The sequence below is a fragment of the Cyprinodon tularosa genome, unplaced genomic scaffold (assembly GCF_016077235.1).
Source record: "Cyprinodon tularosa strain WSP-4 unplaced genomic scaffold, ASM1607723v1 ctg920, whole genome shotgun sequence".
NCBI classification, from domain to species: Eukaryota; Metazoa; Chordata; class Actinopteri; order Cyprinodontiformes; family Cyprinodontidae; genus Cyprinodon; species Cyprinodon tularosa.
The window spans coordinates 252,413-269,880 of NW_024039697.1; the positions used below are offsets into that span (position 1 = coordinate 252,413).

At 47.0% G+C, this 17,468-nt stretch overlaps 1 protein-coding gene across 1 annotated transcript; it reads right to left on the reverse strand.

The window, feature by feature from the left end:
• Nucleotides 1-8,661: 8,661 nt before the first annotated feature.
• rrp36 (ribosomal RNA processing 36) lies at nucleotides 8,662-17,320 on the reverse strand. The gene is made up of 7 exons (XM_038274595.1): nucleotides 16,859-17,320; nucleotides 13,231-13,363; nucleotides 13,070-13,136; nucleotides 12,880-12,984; nucleotides 12,737-12,814; nucleotides 11,320-11,437; nucleotides 8,662-9,019 (listed from the first exon to the last, which is right to left on the reverse strand). The coding sequence occupies exons 1-7, from the start codon at nucleotides 17,229-17,231 to the stop codon at nucleotides 8,868-8,870; spliced, it is 1,026 nt and encodes a 341-aa protein (XP_038130523.1). The 5' UTR covers nucleotides 17,232-17,320; the 3' UTR covers nucleotides 8,662-8,867.
• Between the last annotated feature and the right edge of the window lie 148 nt (nucleotides 17,321-17,468).

Genomic DNA, 17,468 nt, shown 5'->3' on the forward strand with positions numbered 1-17,468 from the left:
TACAGTGACATTTGTTCAGGCAGATCAATAGGCGCCTCTCGCGGACAGAGAGAAACAATATGGCGGCCTGCAGCAGCTGATTACTGAAGGTGAATCTATGCTTTGTTCTCTTCTGTTTTGCGTGAATCTTTTCGGTCTTTTTGCAACATTATCCTCGGCAGAAAACTGTAATAATGACCAGGGTGTTAAAAGTAAAATGTCTGCGGTTCTTCTGTGTTTTCCTTCTCTCGCCAGTGTTCATTAAATAAATGATTGGAGGTTTTTAAAGGCCACTGCGGACTGATATGTGCTGACTAGTGATGGTTGATGAGGCGTTTCGACACATTTCCAAACTATATTGATGCTGCGTTAATACCATGTCACTCAATACTGACACCTGCTGGACGTTTAATGCACTGCATGCGGTCTATTGGACTAAAGTGCCTTGACCTGGTAATAATGTAACTTAAGGCATTCTATGTTATATTGTATTATTTAATTTCCTTATTGATATGGAAAAATGTTTGAGATTTTTAGATGCAGTCCATAAATAACGTGGACATTTAGGTGAACATGTGAATAAGGGTGATTGTAAAAAAAAATATATATATATATATATACATATATATATATATATATATATATATATATATAGAATTAAATTCAGGTAACTTGGGTGATAACTGAGAGGAAAAGGATGAAAATGGGCCCACACGGCTCAAACCTTTCCTTCGCCTTCAGGCGGCAACATATTTCCTCATGAATTTAAAAATCAACCTCAAAAGATCAGATTTTCTTGGTAGATGCATCCTGTTCACAGATGCGCTTATAACAGGGGTGGGCAGTTCCAGTTCCTGACAGCCCCTGTCCTGCAACTTTTAGATGTGTCCTTGGTCCAAAATACCTGAATCAAGTAAATAGATGATTAATAGGACTGAATAAACTGACAGCATACTGAGGAGGTTATTCAGCCATTTCATTAAGGTCTGTTTGACCAAAGACCAATCTAAAATCTGCATGATAGCGGTCCTCAGGGAATGGAATAGCCATCCCACTGACGCACTAAACGGAAGGTTTAGTGCGTGACTCATTTTAAAACGTGACTTTTTGAAACGATACGCGCATCAACAGGAGTTTCACTCCATTTCTCGAAACATGTGCCTATGCATCAATGATGTTGGACCCTTCACTAGTGCTGGACCAATCCTTTAGGCTCATATTGTTTTATACGACACCAAAAGAACAAATGTTACCTTAGACTGAAATTAAACAGAAGGAACCTTCACTAACAGCAAGTACTGGTTTTAACAAACCAAAGGGTTGGATGAAGCAGTTGGACGAAGTAATTGCATGCACTCTGTTGAACGGATTGTTACCTACATGCAACCAAAGCCCTGCATATATCCATCATGTGTGATTAAATCTAATGATCCATTCAGATCCAGTAAGCCTGCTATATGGTTACAGCATCTGAGCCAATTAACCTTTAAGCCAATTAGGAAAAGATTGAGAACTATCAAAGAATAAATACCTAACAAACAAATGAGAAGGCTGGAAGCCTTCCATCCATTTAGTCCAAGCTGCTGTTTCTATCTGATGGAAAATCTTTGGGAATCAGTTCTTCACAGCAGGAGGGATGTTTGGAATGAACCCAGCAATGTCTGATGGTCAGCAGTGATGTGGATTTAAACCTTTGCCTTTTGAAATAAACTTTTATTGTTTGATATGTTTATTTATTAAAGAGCACATCTTCATTGCTGAATGTGAACGCATGACGGTATCAGGGCCTTCCAAATACCGAATTTTTAACCAGAATAGACACAAATTTGTCATAGTAGCTTCATCTGGTCTGTTCCTGTTTGGCTGTGACTTTGGCTGTGACTCCATCCACTCATATCAGCTGTGCTGCTGCCATCAACACCTTTGTTTATAGATGTTGGAGCTTGACCTGTTTTCCAGTGTAGTCCTATTTCTCTGACTGTGACTGGCTGGATGTGCTCTCTTCATCCTCTGACATGGGAGCTGGCTCGGAGCTCGTCTGCCTGGCTGTGTTTGCTGGAAGGGGCCGCTTTTTACAGTTGCCTTTTTCTATGTCTGCTTCTGTCTCCTTGAACCCCAGTCAGCCTCAGCAGATGGCCGCTCACACTGAGCCTGGTTCTGCTGGAGGTTTCTTCCTGTTCAAAGGGAGTTTTTCCTCTCCACTGTCGCTACAAGCATTCTTAGTGTGAGGGATTGCTGAAGGGTCAATGCAATCAACTGGTTTTCCTTAGATAGAAAACTTTGAATCTGTCTGACTGGATGATCTGGTTGCAACGTAATGGGCCTGGGGATGACATGTGCTCTATATAATTAAACTGAATTGAATTTATTAGGCAAATTTACAAGAAAAAACATTCAAATTTACGAGATTCTAAACATGCAAATTTATTGTATCATTCATTTTTACTTTAAAACCTTCCATGAGGCCATTGTATCTTCTCGTTCCATAATTAAATACCCTATTTGCATCTTCTTTATATAGCATACTTTAATGTGTATTATAATCTGGTTTTGTTCCATAAATGTACGTTAAAATCTTGCAAATTTGCTACTTTTCCCCCTAAATATGTGTTTTTTTCTCTCATTAATTTCCTACTTTTTCCTCATTTATTCGTATGTTTTAATTTCGTAGATATTGGTGTTACTCCTAAATTTGCGTTTTTATTCTGGTAAAAAGGCAACTTTAAACTAAAATATTTTTATTTCGATTTTTTTACCGTCTTTGAATGGTCCTAATACGCCGTGCTGTGAGAGTTCCTGTGGAATGAGTTATTTAGGAGCATTATTGGCTCCTCAGGGCTGATAGTTATCTCTCACGTCTATGCAGTTTAGAGTATTTGACGTCATAAATAAATACGGGGACTGCTCCTTTAATACTGTGGTTGCTGTGGTTACTGACTCCAAGGGTCAATTAGGGAGCAACACCATGGCCCAAAGCAGCACCCTGATGGAGGTTCAGCAGAGGGATTTCAGGCTTAGTTTAAAGTTGTTTTGTCTCATAGCATAGAATAAAAACACATCTTGTTTAATATTTCAATGTATGATGCTTTGTCTAAATATTGAGGCAGATGTCATGGTGCATTAATCCTGCAGATGAAAATGAATCTATATTTGCTTTCTTCAGCTCGCTCTCCATCAGTCATGGGTCTGCAGAAGATCTGGAGGAACTACAAGGTTCTTATTGTGATGGGCACAAGCCTGGGACTGATTCACTGGGGCTGGTATCACTTAAAGTCGAACCCGGTGCTGCACAAGAACAGAGAGGACTACATCCCTGAGCCCGGCATTGTTGCTTACGTTTCCCCCGCTGCTCCTTCTGCCAAAAGCAAGGATCAGACTAAGGTAAGAGCTTCCCTGCTGCAGCAGCTTCCTGGCAGCACATGCACTTCTTGGCAACACATGCGCTCCTGGCAACACATGCGCTTCCTGTCAGCACTTGCACTTCCTGGCAGCACATGCGCTTCCTGGCAGCACATGCGCTTCCTGGCAGCACATGCGCTTCCTGGCAACACATGCACTTCTTGGCAACACAGGCATTTCCTTGCAGCACATGCGCTTCCTGGCAACACATGCGCTTCCTGGCAACACATGCGCTTCCTGGCAACACATTCGCTTCCTGGCAACACATGCGCTTCCTGGCAACACAGGGGTTTCCTGGCAGCACATGCGCTTCTTGGCAACACATGCGCTTCTTGGCAACACATGCGCTTCTTGGTAACACAGGGGTTTCCTGGCAGCACATGCGCTTCCTGGCAGCACATGCGCTTCCTGGCAGCACATGCGCTTCCTGGCAACACATGCGCTTCCTGTCAGCACATGCGCTTCCTGTCAGCACTTGCGCTTCCTGTCAGCACATGCGCTCCCTGGCAACACATTCGCTCCCTGGCAGCACATTCGCTCCCTGGCAGCACATTCGCTTCCTGTCAGCACATTCGCTTCCTGTCAGCACATTCGCTTCCTGGCAGCACATTCGCTTCCTGTCAGCACATTCGCTTCCTGGCAGCACATTCTATTCGCTTCCTGTCAGCACATTCGCTTCCTGGCAGCACATTCGCTTCCTGTCAGCACATGCGCTTCCTGGCAACACATGCGCTTCCTGTCAGCACATGCGCTTCCTGTCAGCACATGCGCTTCCTGGCAACACATTCGCTTCCTGTCAGCACATTCGCTTCCTGGCAGCACATTCGCTTCCTGGCAGCACATTCGCTTCCTGGCAGCACATTCGCTTCCTGTCAGCACATTCGCTTCCTGGCAGCACATGCGCTTCCTGGCAGCACATGCGCTTCCTGGCAGCACATGCGCTTCCTGGCAGCACATGCGCTTCCTGGCAGCACATGCGCTTCCTGGCAGCACATTCGCTTCCTGGCAGCACATGCGCTTCCTGGCAACACATGCGCTTCTTGGCAACACATGCGCTTCCTGGCAACACATGCGCTTCCTGTCAGCACATTCGCTTCCTGTCAGCACATTCGCTTCCTGGCAGCACATTCGCTTCCTGGCAGCACATTCGCTTCCTGTCAGCACATTCGCTTCCTGGCAGCACATTCGCTTCCTGGCAGCACATTCGCTTCCTGTCAGCACATTCGCTTCCTGGCAGCACATTCGCTTCCTGGCAGCACATGCGCTTCCTGGCAGCACATGCGCTTCCTGGCAGCACATGCGCTTCCTGGCAGCACATGCGCTTCCTGGCAGCACATGCGCTTCCTGGCAGCACATGCGCTTCCTGGCAGCACATGCGCTTCCTGGCAGCACATTCGCTTCCTGGCAGCACATTCGCTTCCTGGCAACACATGCGCTTCTTGGCAGCACATGCGCTTCCTGGCAACACATGCGCTTCTTGGCAACACATGCGCTTCCTGTCAGCACATGCGCTTCCTGGCAGCACATTCGCTTCCTGGCAGCACATGCGCTTCCTGGCAGCACATTCGCTTCCTGGCAGCACATTCGCTTCCTGTCAGCACATTCGCTTCCTGGCAGCACATTCGCTTCCTGGCAGCACATTCGCTTCCTGTCAGCACATTCGCTTCCTGGCAGCACATTCGCTTCCTGGCAGCACATGCGCTTCCTGGCAGCACATGCGCTTCCTGGCAGCACATGCGCTTCCTGGCAGCACATGCGCTTCCTGGCAGCACATGCGCTTCCTGGCAGCACATGCGCTTCCTGGCAGCACATGCGCTTCCTGGCAGCACATTCGCTTCCTGGCAGCACATTCGCTTCCTGGCAACACATGCGCTTCTTGGCAGCACATGCGCTTCCTGGCAACACATGCGCTTCTTGGCAACACATGCGCTTCCTGTCAGCACATGTGCTTCCTGGCAGCACATTCGCTTCCTGGCAGCACATGCGCTTCCTGGCAGCACATTCGCTTCCTGGCAGCACATGCGCTTCCTGGCAGCACATTCGCTTCCTGGCAGCACATGCGCTTCCTGGCAGCACATTCGCTTCCTGGCAGCACATGCGCTTCCTGGCAGCACATGCGCTTCCTGGCAGCACATTCGCTTCCTGGCAGCACATTCGCTTCCTGGCAACACATGCGCTTCTTGGCAGCACATGCGCTTCCTGGCAACACATGCGCTTCTTGGCAACACATGCGCTTCCTGTCAGCACATGCGCTTCCTGGCAGCACATGCGCTTCCTGGCAGCACATTCGCTTCCTGGCAGCACATGCGCTTCCTGGCAGCACATTCGCTTCCTGGCAGCACATTCGCTTCCTGGCAGCACATGCGCTTCTTGGCAGCACATGCGCTTCTTGGCAGCACATGCGCTTCCTGGCAACACATGCGCTTCTTGGCAACACATGCGCTTCCTGTCAGCACATGCGCTTCCTGGCAACACATGCACTTCCTGTCAGCACATGCACTTCCTGGTTTGTCTACTAGATGCTGCTGGTTTAACACCAGCCTCTCAGATCATCCTTTCATGCTGTGCTCTGCTTGCGCTCACCGAGCCGTGTGATCAGTTCACCTGTCGCTGCAAAGAACCGACTATCAGGCTCCTGGTCCACAATGCAGGGTTATTTATAGAGGTGTTCTCTAGCTGCTAACGGCACAGAGATCAGCAGACTTTAAACTATTTCACACATGGAGTTCTCTGTTAAACCCTGGGAAGCATTAAAAGGCTCATTAAAGGCAAACTGATACTAAAGTTTCATTTTAGAGCCAGAACCGAAATGTTTTACCTTTTGTAGTCCGTGTTTCCAGGGCAACGGTTCCAGAGCTGAGGAACCATCCTGCCCCTCCCTGAATCAGTTTCCTGGATCCCTTCAGTCCTGCCATTAAATAAAACTAAGCTGACCCTTAGGTCCCTTACTGACCATCCAAGAGACATCTGGAAGCTTTCTGTCTAATGATTTCCACTAGAGCTGAAACAATCAGATTAATCGATTATTGAAACAATAATTTAGTCATCGGTTTATCTGGAGTCTAGAGACCCACTTAAATAATAATTGAACTTTATTGATCTCACATTGGAGAAATGAACTCTCTACATTGAACCCATCTCATTGGGGAGCAGTGGGCTGCCATTGTGCGGCGCCGAGGGAGCAGTGTGGGGTTAAGGGTCTTGCTCAGGGACCCAGAGTGGCAGTCTGTGGGAGTGGGGCTCGAACTCAGAACCTCTGGATTCCAAGGTCTATGCCCTAACCACTAGGCCGCCCCTCCCCCAGAGCAGGAATTATACAAAATATATAAATATTTTTCATTTAAGATAAAAAAAAAAAACAACACTGTGTCAACATGCTCTATCAGAACCCCTCAAGTGGAAAAGTTTGAGTTTCACTTGTTTAATTTAGTAGAAAGTGTGATTATTAATGGAGAAAATAATCTTCCGATGAATGGATTTGCTAAATGATGGTTAGCTGGAGCCCTGATCTCCAGCAGGACTCAGCTGTGAGCTGCTGGATCCTCATTTCCTCACCAAACATCAGCTTTCCTGTCCACCATGGCGTTGATGTGTGCTGCTGTCTTTCAGTGAGTCTGGATGAAGTCTCAGAGCTGGATCCGGAGGAACTGGCTGTGGGCAGCTGGAGGAGCCTTTGTTCTGGTCCATCTGAGCACCTGGGCCCTGCAGAGAGCGATGAGGAGCAGCGTTCGATCTGAGGCGCAGCTCAGACAGAGGACTGCTGCGGAGAAGACGGACTGATCTCTGTTTGAAGCAGAGAGAGATCTTCCTGCATGGGAACGGCTGGAAGCGGTTTCACATCTCTGGGAGTTCTGCCTGTACTGATCTCTGTCTTTGCTTCTAAAGTTCAGCCTCTTCATCCACAGCTGGCTTCATGTTAAATGTTTATTATTGTAATAAAACCTTTGGTTGTGATGTAATACTCTGCTTTCATTAACGGTCATTAAAGTAGAACTCTCAACTGACTGGGTTTCCATCCAAGAAAGAACAAATCAAACTTCATATGAACAGAATGAGTGATTAACAGTCACTTCTGACGTGTCAGTTATTTGAGTGGTGGGGGGGGGGCTCCAGCAGGAGTACTGCAGAGCGACCAGTTAACCAAACACTCCTGTTTTTGGATGGTTTCAGGCAGCAGTTCAAACCCACTGATCTACCCGCTGTTTGTCATGCAGCTCCTGCTGTTTACTAACTTTAGTATTTGAAAGATTGGGATGAAGAGGGGGCGACCTGCAGCACATGCTTTAACCCCTGCTCCACCAACATGCCCTCTGGAGGGCTGTTATTTACTGTAAATGAATTCAATTTGACCTTACAATGTTCCAGAAGTGAAGGTCTGTTCCCTCAATGTTTGGTCCCCATCAGGCAGACCAACCCTGGAACTGCTGCTGCTGCATGAGTTCATGTCAGGGTTTCATAGTGGAGCTGTTGTAGTGTTTATCAGTCAGACATGGAACCACATCAGGTGTTTTAAAACAAGCCAATCCCTGATAGAAGCTGGGACCAAGGCTGTTAGAACATTGACTCTTCTGAATGGAAGCAGCTGAGAAAGTAGAAGTGGGGATTTCTTTACCAAAAACATGCTGGAGAAGATTCTCAGCCACTCAGGTCATAGTCATTCCAAAAAAGTGAAAAACAATCCACTAGACTTAGTTTCATTAAGTTTGAAGTCATTTTGCTTCCCATCCAGGAAGCTTTTTTCAATTGAAACTGTCACGTCGTTTGGTTTTACTTTTTTGGGTTTACCAAAAACACGTTCCCTTCATGTGGTTTGGAAATGTTTCCATCACAAGCAGGAATTTAACCTAAAACCTGGCAGAATGTGTTTCCCTTCGGTTTCAGTGTCTCCAGAGAAAACATAGACCTGAACAGAGCAGATGTTGAAATGTTGGCAGTTTCCATCCTGCAGTGTTCACCCAGCATTCTGGCTAGGATAGGATATTTATTAAAGAAATGAGCTTTAAAGGATGGAACCAGCTCAGCGGACGGCTTATCTGATGGGATCCCTCTGGCTCAGCGGCACAGCATCCATACATGGAGAACTGAAAACAGAGGGCCACCCCAAAGCGTCCGTGTCTCTGGTTTGGGTCGTTCTAAACAGAAGAAACGGCCGTAGCTGAACGGCAAACTGTGCTGAACAGCTGGAGGAGTGAAGCTAGGCGATATTCTAGATGATCGGTCCCAGTGGAGCGAGCTGCACCACAGAGGGAGATAAATATAGAGAAGCTATCAGCAGAAGAACAGGAGGATGAAAATAGAAAACCTTTATTACTAAATCATTGGACACCAATCCAACATTAGACCTTAAACATCACTGAACCCGGGAGGTTTTCAGGCATCCAAACCTCCCTAATGACATCAGGGAAGAGGAGACCTGCTGATGAATGTTTAACGGCGCCATCAGGAGGCGGAGATGAGTCTCTGCAGAGGCAGCTCCTGGCCAGCTCTCACTATGAAAGCTTCTGGCTCTGGAGTTGCTCCGGCAGCTTCCTGCGGTCTTTCACTGCATTCCTCTTCCTCTTCTTGCTGAGGAACTTCTCCACTTTGCCGCTTTTCTTCAAGTCCAGGTACTTCTCAGCCAGCTGCAGCTTCTTCTTCTCCGCTGAGGAGAAAAAAGAAAACTAGATCAGGTGTTCCAAAAACGAGCTCCAGTAAATCTAACTTTCTTTCAAACTTTTAAATACTGTCATTATACTGCAGTTTTATTTAGTATAGTTTGGGTTTTCAGGACCCTGGAGAGGTCAAACCAATCTCTAACATCAAAGGATGGTAAAAAGAGATTTGCTCCTCGTTTTGGGGAAGAAATAAAAAAAAAAAACTGTGTTGTGAATTGGTGCTCTTTAGATAAACTGAACTGAATTCAGTCTTGAGTTGGCTTCTGGGTTTAGACATTGACCTAACATCGTCTGTTCCTGTTTGGCTGTGACTCCATCCTGGAGAGAAATATCAGCTGTGCTGCTGCCATCAACACCTTTGTTTCTAGATGCTGGAGATCAGCCTGTTTTTCAGTGTAGTCCTGTTTCTCTAAGTGCATGATATATATGGGTTTTACATTTTATGTTCTTTGACAATCATCAAGTTTTGTATCACAAATGAAGCCCTCTTATTACCTAAGCACTCTCATTATCTAAGTTTCTGTTTCCTTGAGAGGATAATATAATTTGTTTTTGTACTCACAACCTCTCGGTGCCATGCTCTGAGAATGATGTAATTTCGTTTTTGGTTTCGGCTGTCCAGGAGCCCTGGGTGGGGCATTCCATATTTTGGTTTCTGTAATCATGCGCTCCAGGCGTGAGAGGGAGCGATCACTTTTCCTGATTGGGTAAAAGATTTTCCTTTGAAGTTTGGCATAAATGACGGATGGCGGTTGGCACTGGCGGGGTCTCCTAGGGTTGCGTACGGACGCCTAGCTGCGCGGGTTGCTGCCCTGCCGGGATCGACCGGCCCTCCGATCCTTGTGTGACGGTAGGGGGACAATAGAAGTTGTATTGAAGCAATATAATTTGTATTCAGCACCGTGCCTTGATTGATGTGCTTGCTTTGCTGTTTTCTGTGGCGGAATAAAGCGACACATTTTAATTCTAGCAGAAACAGTTTGTGTGTTCTGTGTGTGCATCCCGATCCTGCCTAAATTTCATAATACAGTGGATGTGCACTCCTCATCCTCTGACATGGGAGCTGGCACGGAGCTCGTCTGCCTGGCTGTGTGTTTCCTGGACGGGGCCGCCTGTGGAGCTGGTTGACAGTTGCCTTTTGTATCTATGCTTCTTTTTCTATGTCTGCTTCTGTCTCCTTGAACCCCAGTCGGCCTCAGCAGATGGCCGCTCACACTGAGCCTGGTTCTGCTGGAGGTTTCTTCCTGTTCAGGGAGTTTTTCCTCTCCACTGTCACTACAAGCATGCTTAGTGTGAGGGATTGCTGAAGAGTCAATGAGTCGATTAGCTGCTTTTCTATAGATAGAAAACGTTGAATCAATCTGACTGGATGATCTGGTGAACTGGAAAGCACCTTGAGATGACATGATGTGAATTGGCTCTATAGAAATAAACAATTGATTCTAGTGACCATAGATGAGCACTACTTTTTAAGGTGCATTGTGGGAAATTTCAAGTCCACTACTTTTTCATCCACTAGACGTTGGGACACTCATCTAGAATGGCGTAACCACTATATAGTGCCCTGATTAGGGCGGACAGTCAGACACAGCCTCTTTCATCAGCTCTGGTTAGCCAGCCCATGCCATTCTGAACACACCTGAATGAAACGAGTGGCCGGTTAGCCTCCGCTGAGCCAAATGAGCCAGCCTTTAGACCCAGGGGTAGTAGAGAAAAGACGCATCTAAAGGTTACAGGATGGTAGTGTATCATTTTATATAATGTCTTGCAGCAGATGGCACCATGTCTGCTCATCGCACCCAGAGCTGGAACTCTATTTAGGCTATTTAAACACTATCAGGTTGACCTATATGACCTGATTTTAACAGGATTTTTGGTAAAGAGATTCAAGGTGATCATTTACCTTTAACCAGATGGACAGGTTTCAGTTTATTTGAGTACATTTTTAGGCTTTTTATCTCGTAAATGAGGAATGAAAAAGTCTGCCGCAGACTAACACCAAAGCCTACTTTTATGTATCCAGTTTTAGGTCAAACAGAGGAATCTGCTCCTTATGCAGCGGTGGAACATGGATGTGTATGACCTGCATCGCTGAGAGTTTCTGACGGGGATTCTGAAGATTTTCACGTCAAACAAAGGAACTGTAACTCAAAGCTTGGACTTGTGATTCAAGCATTCATTCCCTCTGTTCAGCTAGTTGGTGACTCAGAGTCACCATGAAGATCCATGCAGCTCAGAAGGTAACAAACCCACATCACCAGGTCCTGACTGATGGAGCACTCCTTACATTTCTTCAGGAAAAAAGGCCGCTCCCCACGACTGGCTCGTTCTCGCTGCTGCTTCTTGAACTGGAGCTCTCTCTCTCTCTGCTGCTCTCTGGTCTGTCTGGCTTTCTCCTGGTTCTCCTGTAAAAACAGTGGACAGTCTGGGCAACCAACATGTTTTGGGTCATGTGGCAACGTTCAGCCAATCATACGTCACTGGCATCTGCAGGGCTCAAGCAGATCTGGTACCCACACCTTCTCAAAAAATTGCCACCCCCCCTAAAGAGCTGGCCCCCTTGGCATGAAGGCCCCCTGACAAACCTGGCCCTAGGGGGGAAACGGGCCCTCAAAATAGTCAGCCCAGCCTGAAATGCCGACTCTCTGAAGAGCTGGCCTCAGGTGAGGGGGCTAAATGGCCTTATGAGGAGCTGATAAGACACTGTTCCCCGCGGAGCCCTTAATATATGGCCCTTGGAGGAATTGTCCCCCTTATAATCCAACGGCCAGAAGAGCGGGCCCCCTGTCAATATCCAACCCCATTAAGCGGAGCTTACACTGTGCTATATATTTAATGGTTGCACGCAGCTACAGCACAAACTGTACGACAAAACCGCAGGGTTTAGAAGTTCCCAGCTCGAATGTTTGTTCTCACGCTGTGCGACCCGACGCTCTGATTAGATCTACCTGCTCACACTGTGGGACTCAGCTCCGCAGTGAGAGGGCGCTACTCAGACTCGTCTATCGGGAAGCCAAACGAGTAGAAGAGGAATATAAAGCTCACTAGAGGTGAAATGTGCTGCCTTGGCAATTTGTGCCATTTTGTGCTGAAAGCCCTGAAAAGAGAAAGAGACGGCTTATAGACATGGCTGATCAACCGGGGCTACTGCGGTCTGTCAGTTTTACAGAAAGAACTCACTCATTGCACCCCCGCCATGCTTCTGTGTTTACATCTGAGAGGAAGAAGAAGAAGAATCCCTGTTTGCCAACTGAGCAATTTGCCCATGACCACCTTACGACGGCCGACTGAATATTAAACATGTTTGATTTTCTCCCGACCTCACGATTCCTGATGGGGAGGTGGTCGTTAGAGGCTGATCGCCCCTCGTTACCCCCTGTTCACTACATCACGCACCATCAGGATGAAAGTCGGCCCGATGGAAAAATGATTGCACGACTGGAGAATCGGCCCAAAAAGGGCGTACACCCGGCTTTAGAAAGCTGGCCCTTTAGCAGGATATAAGGCCTGCCTATGAAGAGCTGGCTGAAGAGGATAGCAAAGCCCAGGGGCCCTCCCTCCAGCTGCTGCTGTCAGTGAGAGGGTGTCTCCATCACTGCCAGAGCTGTGAGATGTAGATCTACAGTGCAGGTTGTCCAATTCTAGATCACACTTGATTTCTCTGTGTCAGATCATAAAAAGAGTGAAGTATGAGGACTTCTCACCAATCTCCTCAGCAGGAACTGCAGCTTCTCCTTCCTCTGACTGCCCATCTTTTTCTTCTTTAGCTGCTTCTTAATCATCTGCACAGAAAGAGAATGTTAGCAGCTCCTCTCATGCAGGATAATAAACCTTTGGGTTTTCTCACCTCCTTCTCTCTGTGTTTGAGGTCATTAATAAACTTGTAAGTCTTCTCAAATATCTCTGGTTTGTATTCCCCTGACAGGCTGTCAAACCGAGGATCCCTCCTGGTCTATGACACAACAGTCCAACATTAAGCTTCTAATGCATCCGGAGGGTTTATGGTACAATGTTCTGTCAAAACTGGTGTGACTCACAGATTTCTTGATGGGGATGACCTGGCGGAGGAAGGATGGCGCCTTTTTGGCTGAGATTTCCATCGGCCTGAAATCAAACACTGTGTGAAACAAACTGAAGGTCTGTGGGAGGAGGACCTGCTGCAGAAATCAAACACTTTTCACCATAAGAAGCAACAGACCTGTTCTTGTTCAGCCTTTTCTTACTGCTGACTGCTCCGTGTCTTCTGCTACTGAACGCCACCTCATTGAAAGCTTTAGTTCCCACCTTCTGCTGCAGCTTCATGACCTCCTCAAAGGGAATGTTCGACAGTCCTGAGTAGGAAGAGCACATCACCAGGAAATATTCCACTATGAGGAAGCTACAACGGAAACTGTGTCCGAATGTCCGTCCTAACCACTTTATAGGCCACTATATGGTATACTAACCACTTTATAGGCCACTATATGGTATATTGACCACTATATAGGCCACTATATGGTATACTAACCATTTTATAGGCCACTATATGGTATACTAACCATTTTATAGGCCACTATATGGTATACTGACCACTATATAGGCCACTATATGGTATACTGACCACTATACAGGCCACTATATGGTATACTGACCACTATATAGGCCACTATATGGTATACTGACCACTATACAGGCCACTATATGGTATACTGACCACTATACAGCCACTATATGGTATACTAACCACTTTATAGGCCACTATATGGTATACTGACCACTATATAGGCCACTATATGGTATACTGACCACTATATAGGCCACTATATGGTATACTGACCACTTTATAGGCCACTATATGGTATACTGACCACTATATAGGCCACTATATGGTATACTGACCACTATATAGGCCACTATATGGTATACTAACCGCTTTATAGGCCACTATATGGTATACTGACCACTATATAGGCCACTATATGGTATACTGACCACTATATAGGCCACTATATGGTATACTGACCACTATATAGGCCACTATATGGTTTACTGACCACTATATAGGCCACTATATGGTATACTGACCACTATATAGGCCACTATATGGTATACTAACCACTTTATAGGCCACTATATGGTATACTGACCACTATATAGGCCACTATATGGTATACTTACCACTTTATAGGCCACTATATGGTATACCAACCTCTTTATGGGCCACTATATGGTATACCAACCTCTTTATGGGCCACTATATGGTATACCAACCTCTTTATAGGCCACTATATGGTATACCAACCTCTTTATAGGACACTATATGGTATACTGACCACTATATAGGCCACTATATGGTATACCAACCTCTTTATAGGCCACTATATGGTATACTGACCACTATATAGGCCACAATATGGTATACCAACCTCTTTATAGGCCACTATATGGTATACTGACCACTATATAGGCCACTATATGGTATACCAACCTCTTTTTAGGCCACTATATAGTATTCTGACCACTATATAGGCCACTATATGGTATAACAACCTCTTTATAGGCCACTATATGGTATACTGACCACTATATAGGCCACTATATTGTATACCAACCTCTTTTTAGGCCACTATATGGTATACTGACCACTTTATAGGCCACTATATGGTATACTGACCACTATATAGGCCACTATATGGTATACTGACCACTTTATAGGCCACTATATGGTATACCAACCTCGTTATAGGCCACTATATGGTATACTGACCACTTTATAGGCCACTATATGGTATACTGACCACTATATAGGCCACTATATGGTATACTGACTACTTTATAGGCCACTATATGGTATACCAACCTCGTTATAGGCCACTATATGGTATACCAACCTCGTTATAGGCCACTATATGGTATACTGACCACTTTATAGGCCACTATATGGTATACTGACCACTATATAGGCCACAATATGGTATACCAACCTCTTTATAGGCCACTATATGGTATACCAACCTCGTTATAGGCCACTATATGGTATACCAACCTCGTTATAGGCCACTATATGGTATACTGACCACTATATAGGCCACAATATGGTATACCAACCTCTTTATAGGCCACTATATAGTATACTAACCACTATATGGTCATGGGGGGGCTCAGAGGAAACAGGGCTGAGGTCAGTAAAGGCGGGTCATAAGTAAGAGGGCTCAGTCATGGGGGGTCCGAGGTAACACAACTGAGGTCAGTCATGAGGGGGAGGGGGGTCAGAGGTAACAGGGCTCAGTCATGGAGGGTCATAGGCAACAAGGCTCAGTTATGAGGGGGTCAGAGGTAACAGGGCTGAGGTCAGTCATGGGGGGTCAGAGGAAACAGGGCTGAGGTCAGTCATGGGGGGTCAGAGGTAACAGAGCTGAGATCAGTCATGGTGGGGTCAGAGGTAACAGGGCTGAGGTCAGTCATGGGGGGTCAGAGGAAACAGGGCTGAGGTCAGTGATGGAGGGGTCAGAGCTAACAGGGCTGAGATTAGTCATGGGGGTCAGAGGTAACAGGGTTGAGGTCAGTCATGGGGGGTCAGAGCTGACAGGGCTGAGGTCAGTCATTGGGGGTCAGAGCTAACAGGGCTAAGGCATGTGGGGGTCAGAGCTAACAGGGCTGAGGTCAGTCATGGGGGGGTCAGAGGTAACAGGGCTGAGATCAGTCATGGGGGGTCAGAGATAACAGGGCTGAGATTATTCATGGGGGGTCAGAGGTAACAGGGCTGAGGTCAGCTATTGAGGGTCAGAGGTAACAGGGCTCAGGCATGTGGGGGTCAGAGGTAACAGGGCTGAGGTCAGTCATTAGGGGTCAGAGGTAACGGCTCAGTCATGGGGGGGTCAGAGGTAACAGGGCTCAGTCATGGGGGGGTCAGAGGTAACAGGGCTGAGATCAGTCATGGGTGGTCAGAGATAACAGGGCTGAGATTAGTCATGGGGGGTCAGAGGTAACAGGGCTGAGGTCAGTCATGGGGGGTCAGAGGTAACAGGGCTGAGGTCAGTCATGGGGGGTCAGAGCTAACAGGGCTGAGGTCAGTCATTGGGGATCAGAGGTAACAGGGCTCAGGCATGTGGGGGTCAGAGGTAACAGGGCTGAGGTCAGTCATTAGGGGTCAGAGGTAACGGCTCAGTCATGGGGGGGTCAGAGGTAACAGGGCTCAGTCATGGGGGGGTCAGAGGTAACAGGGCTGAGATCAGTCATGGGTGGTCAGAGATAACAGGGCTGAGATCAGTCATGGGGGGTCAGAGGTAACAGGGCTGAGGTCAGTCATGGGGGGTCAGAGCTAACAGGGCTGAGGTCAGTCATTGGGGATCAGAGGTAACAGGGCTCAGGCATGTGGGGGTCAGAGGTAACAGGGCTGAGGTCAGTCATTAGGGGTCAGAGGTAACAGGGCTCAGTCATGGGGGGGTCAGAGGTAACAGGGCTGAGATCAGTCATGGGGGGTCAGAGGTAACAGGGCTGAGGTCAGTCATGGGGGGTCAGAGCTAACAGGGCTGAGGTCAGTCATTGGGGGTCAGAGCTAACAGGGCTCAGTCATGGGGGGGGTCATAGGTAACAGGGCTGAGATCAGTCATGGGGGGTCAGAGGTAACAGGGCTGAGGTCAGTCATTGGGGGTCAGAGCTAACAGGGCTCAGGCATGTGGGGGTCAGAGGTAACAGGGCTGAGGTCAGTCAGTGGGGGTCAGAGGTAACAGGGCTCAGTCATGGGGGGTCAGAGGTAACAGGGCTGAGATCAGTCATGGGGGGTCAGAGGTAACAGGGCTGAGATCAGTCATGGGGGGTCAGAGCTAACAGGGCTAAGGTCTCACCTTTCCTGATGTCTTCCCTTGCCTGCAGCTCTGCGTCATTGTCATCTTCCCCTGCTTTATCATCATCATCTTCGTCTTCATCATCATCATCTTCTTCTTCGTCATCATCATCATCTTCTTCTTCATCGTCATCTTCGTCATCATCATCCTCATCATCTTCCTCCGATCCTTCTTCAGCGCTGCTTCCACAGTCCCTACCTGATTGGCTCCGCCCCTCCTCTCTGTGTTCTCGTGGTGAAATCTTCTCTTCCTCCTGTTTAAACGCGCTGATCTTCCTCTCTACATCAGAGTCTTCCTCACCGCTACCACTAACAGTCTTCTTCTTTCCTCCGGTAACATGTCGCTGCTTCTCTGTCCTCATGCTGCTTTCCATTTCAGCCAGAAGCGGGTCCTGAAACGCTCCTTGGTTTGTAAACTATAGTCACGTGGCCGGACAACCGGAAGTCTCGCTTCTTCTTCTTTAGGTTTTAACGGCAGGGTTCCTCCAACAATTGTCGCACTGCTGCCATCTATTGGATCCTAACATCTATTCCTCAATTTCTCAGAATGATCCAAGTATTAAAAAAAAAGAAAAAAAAATCTTCTTTTTTTCCCCATCAATATTATTTAC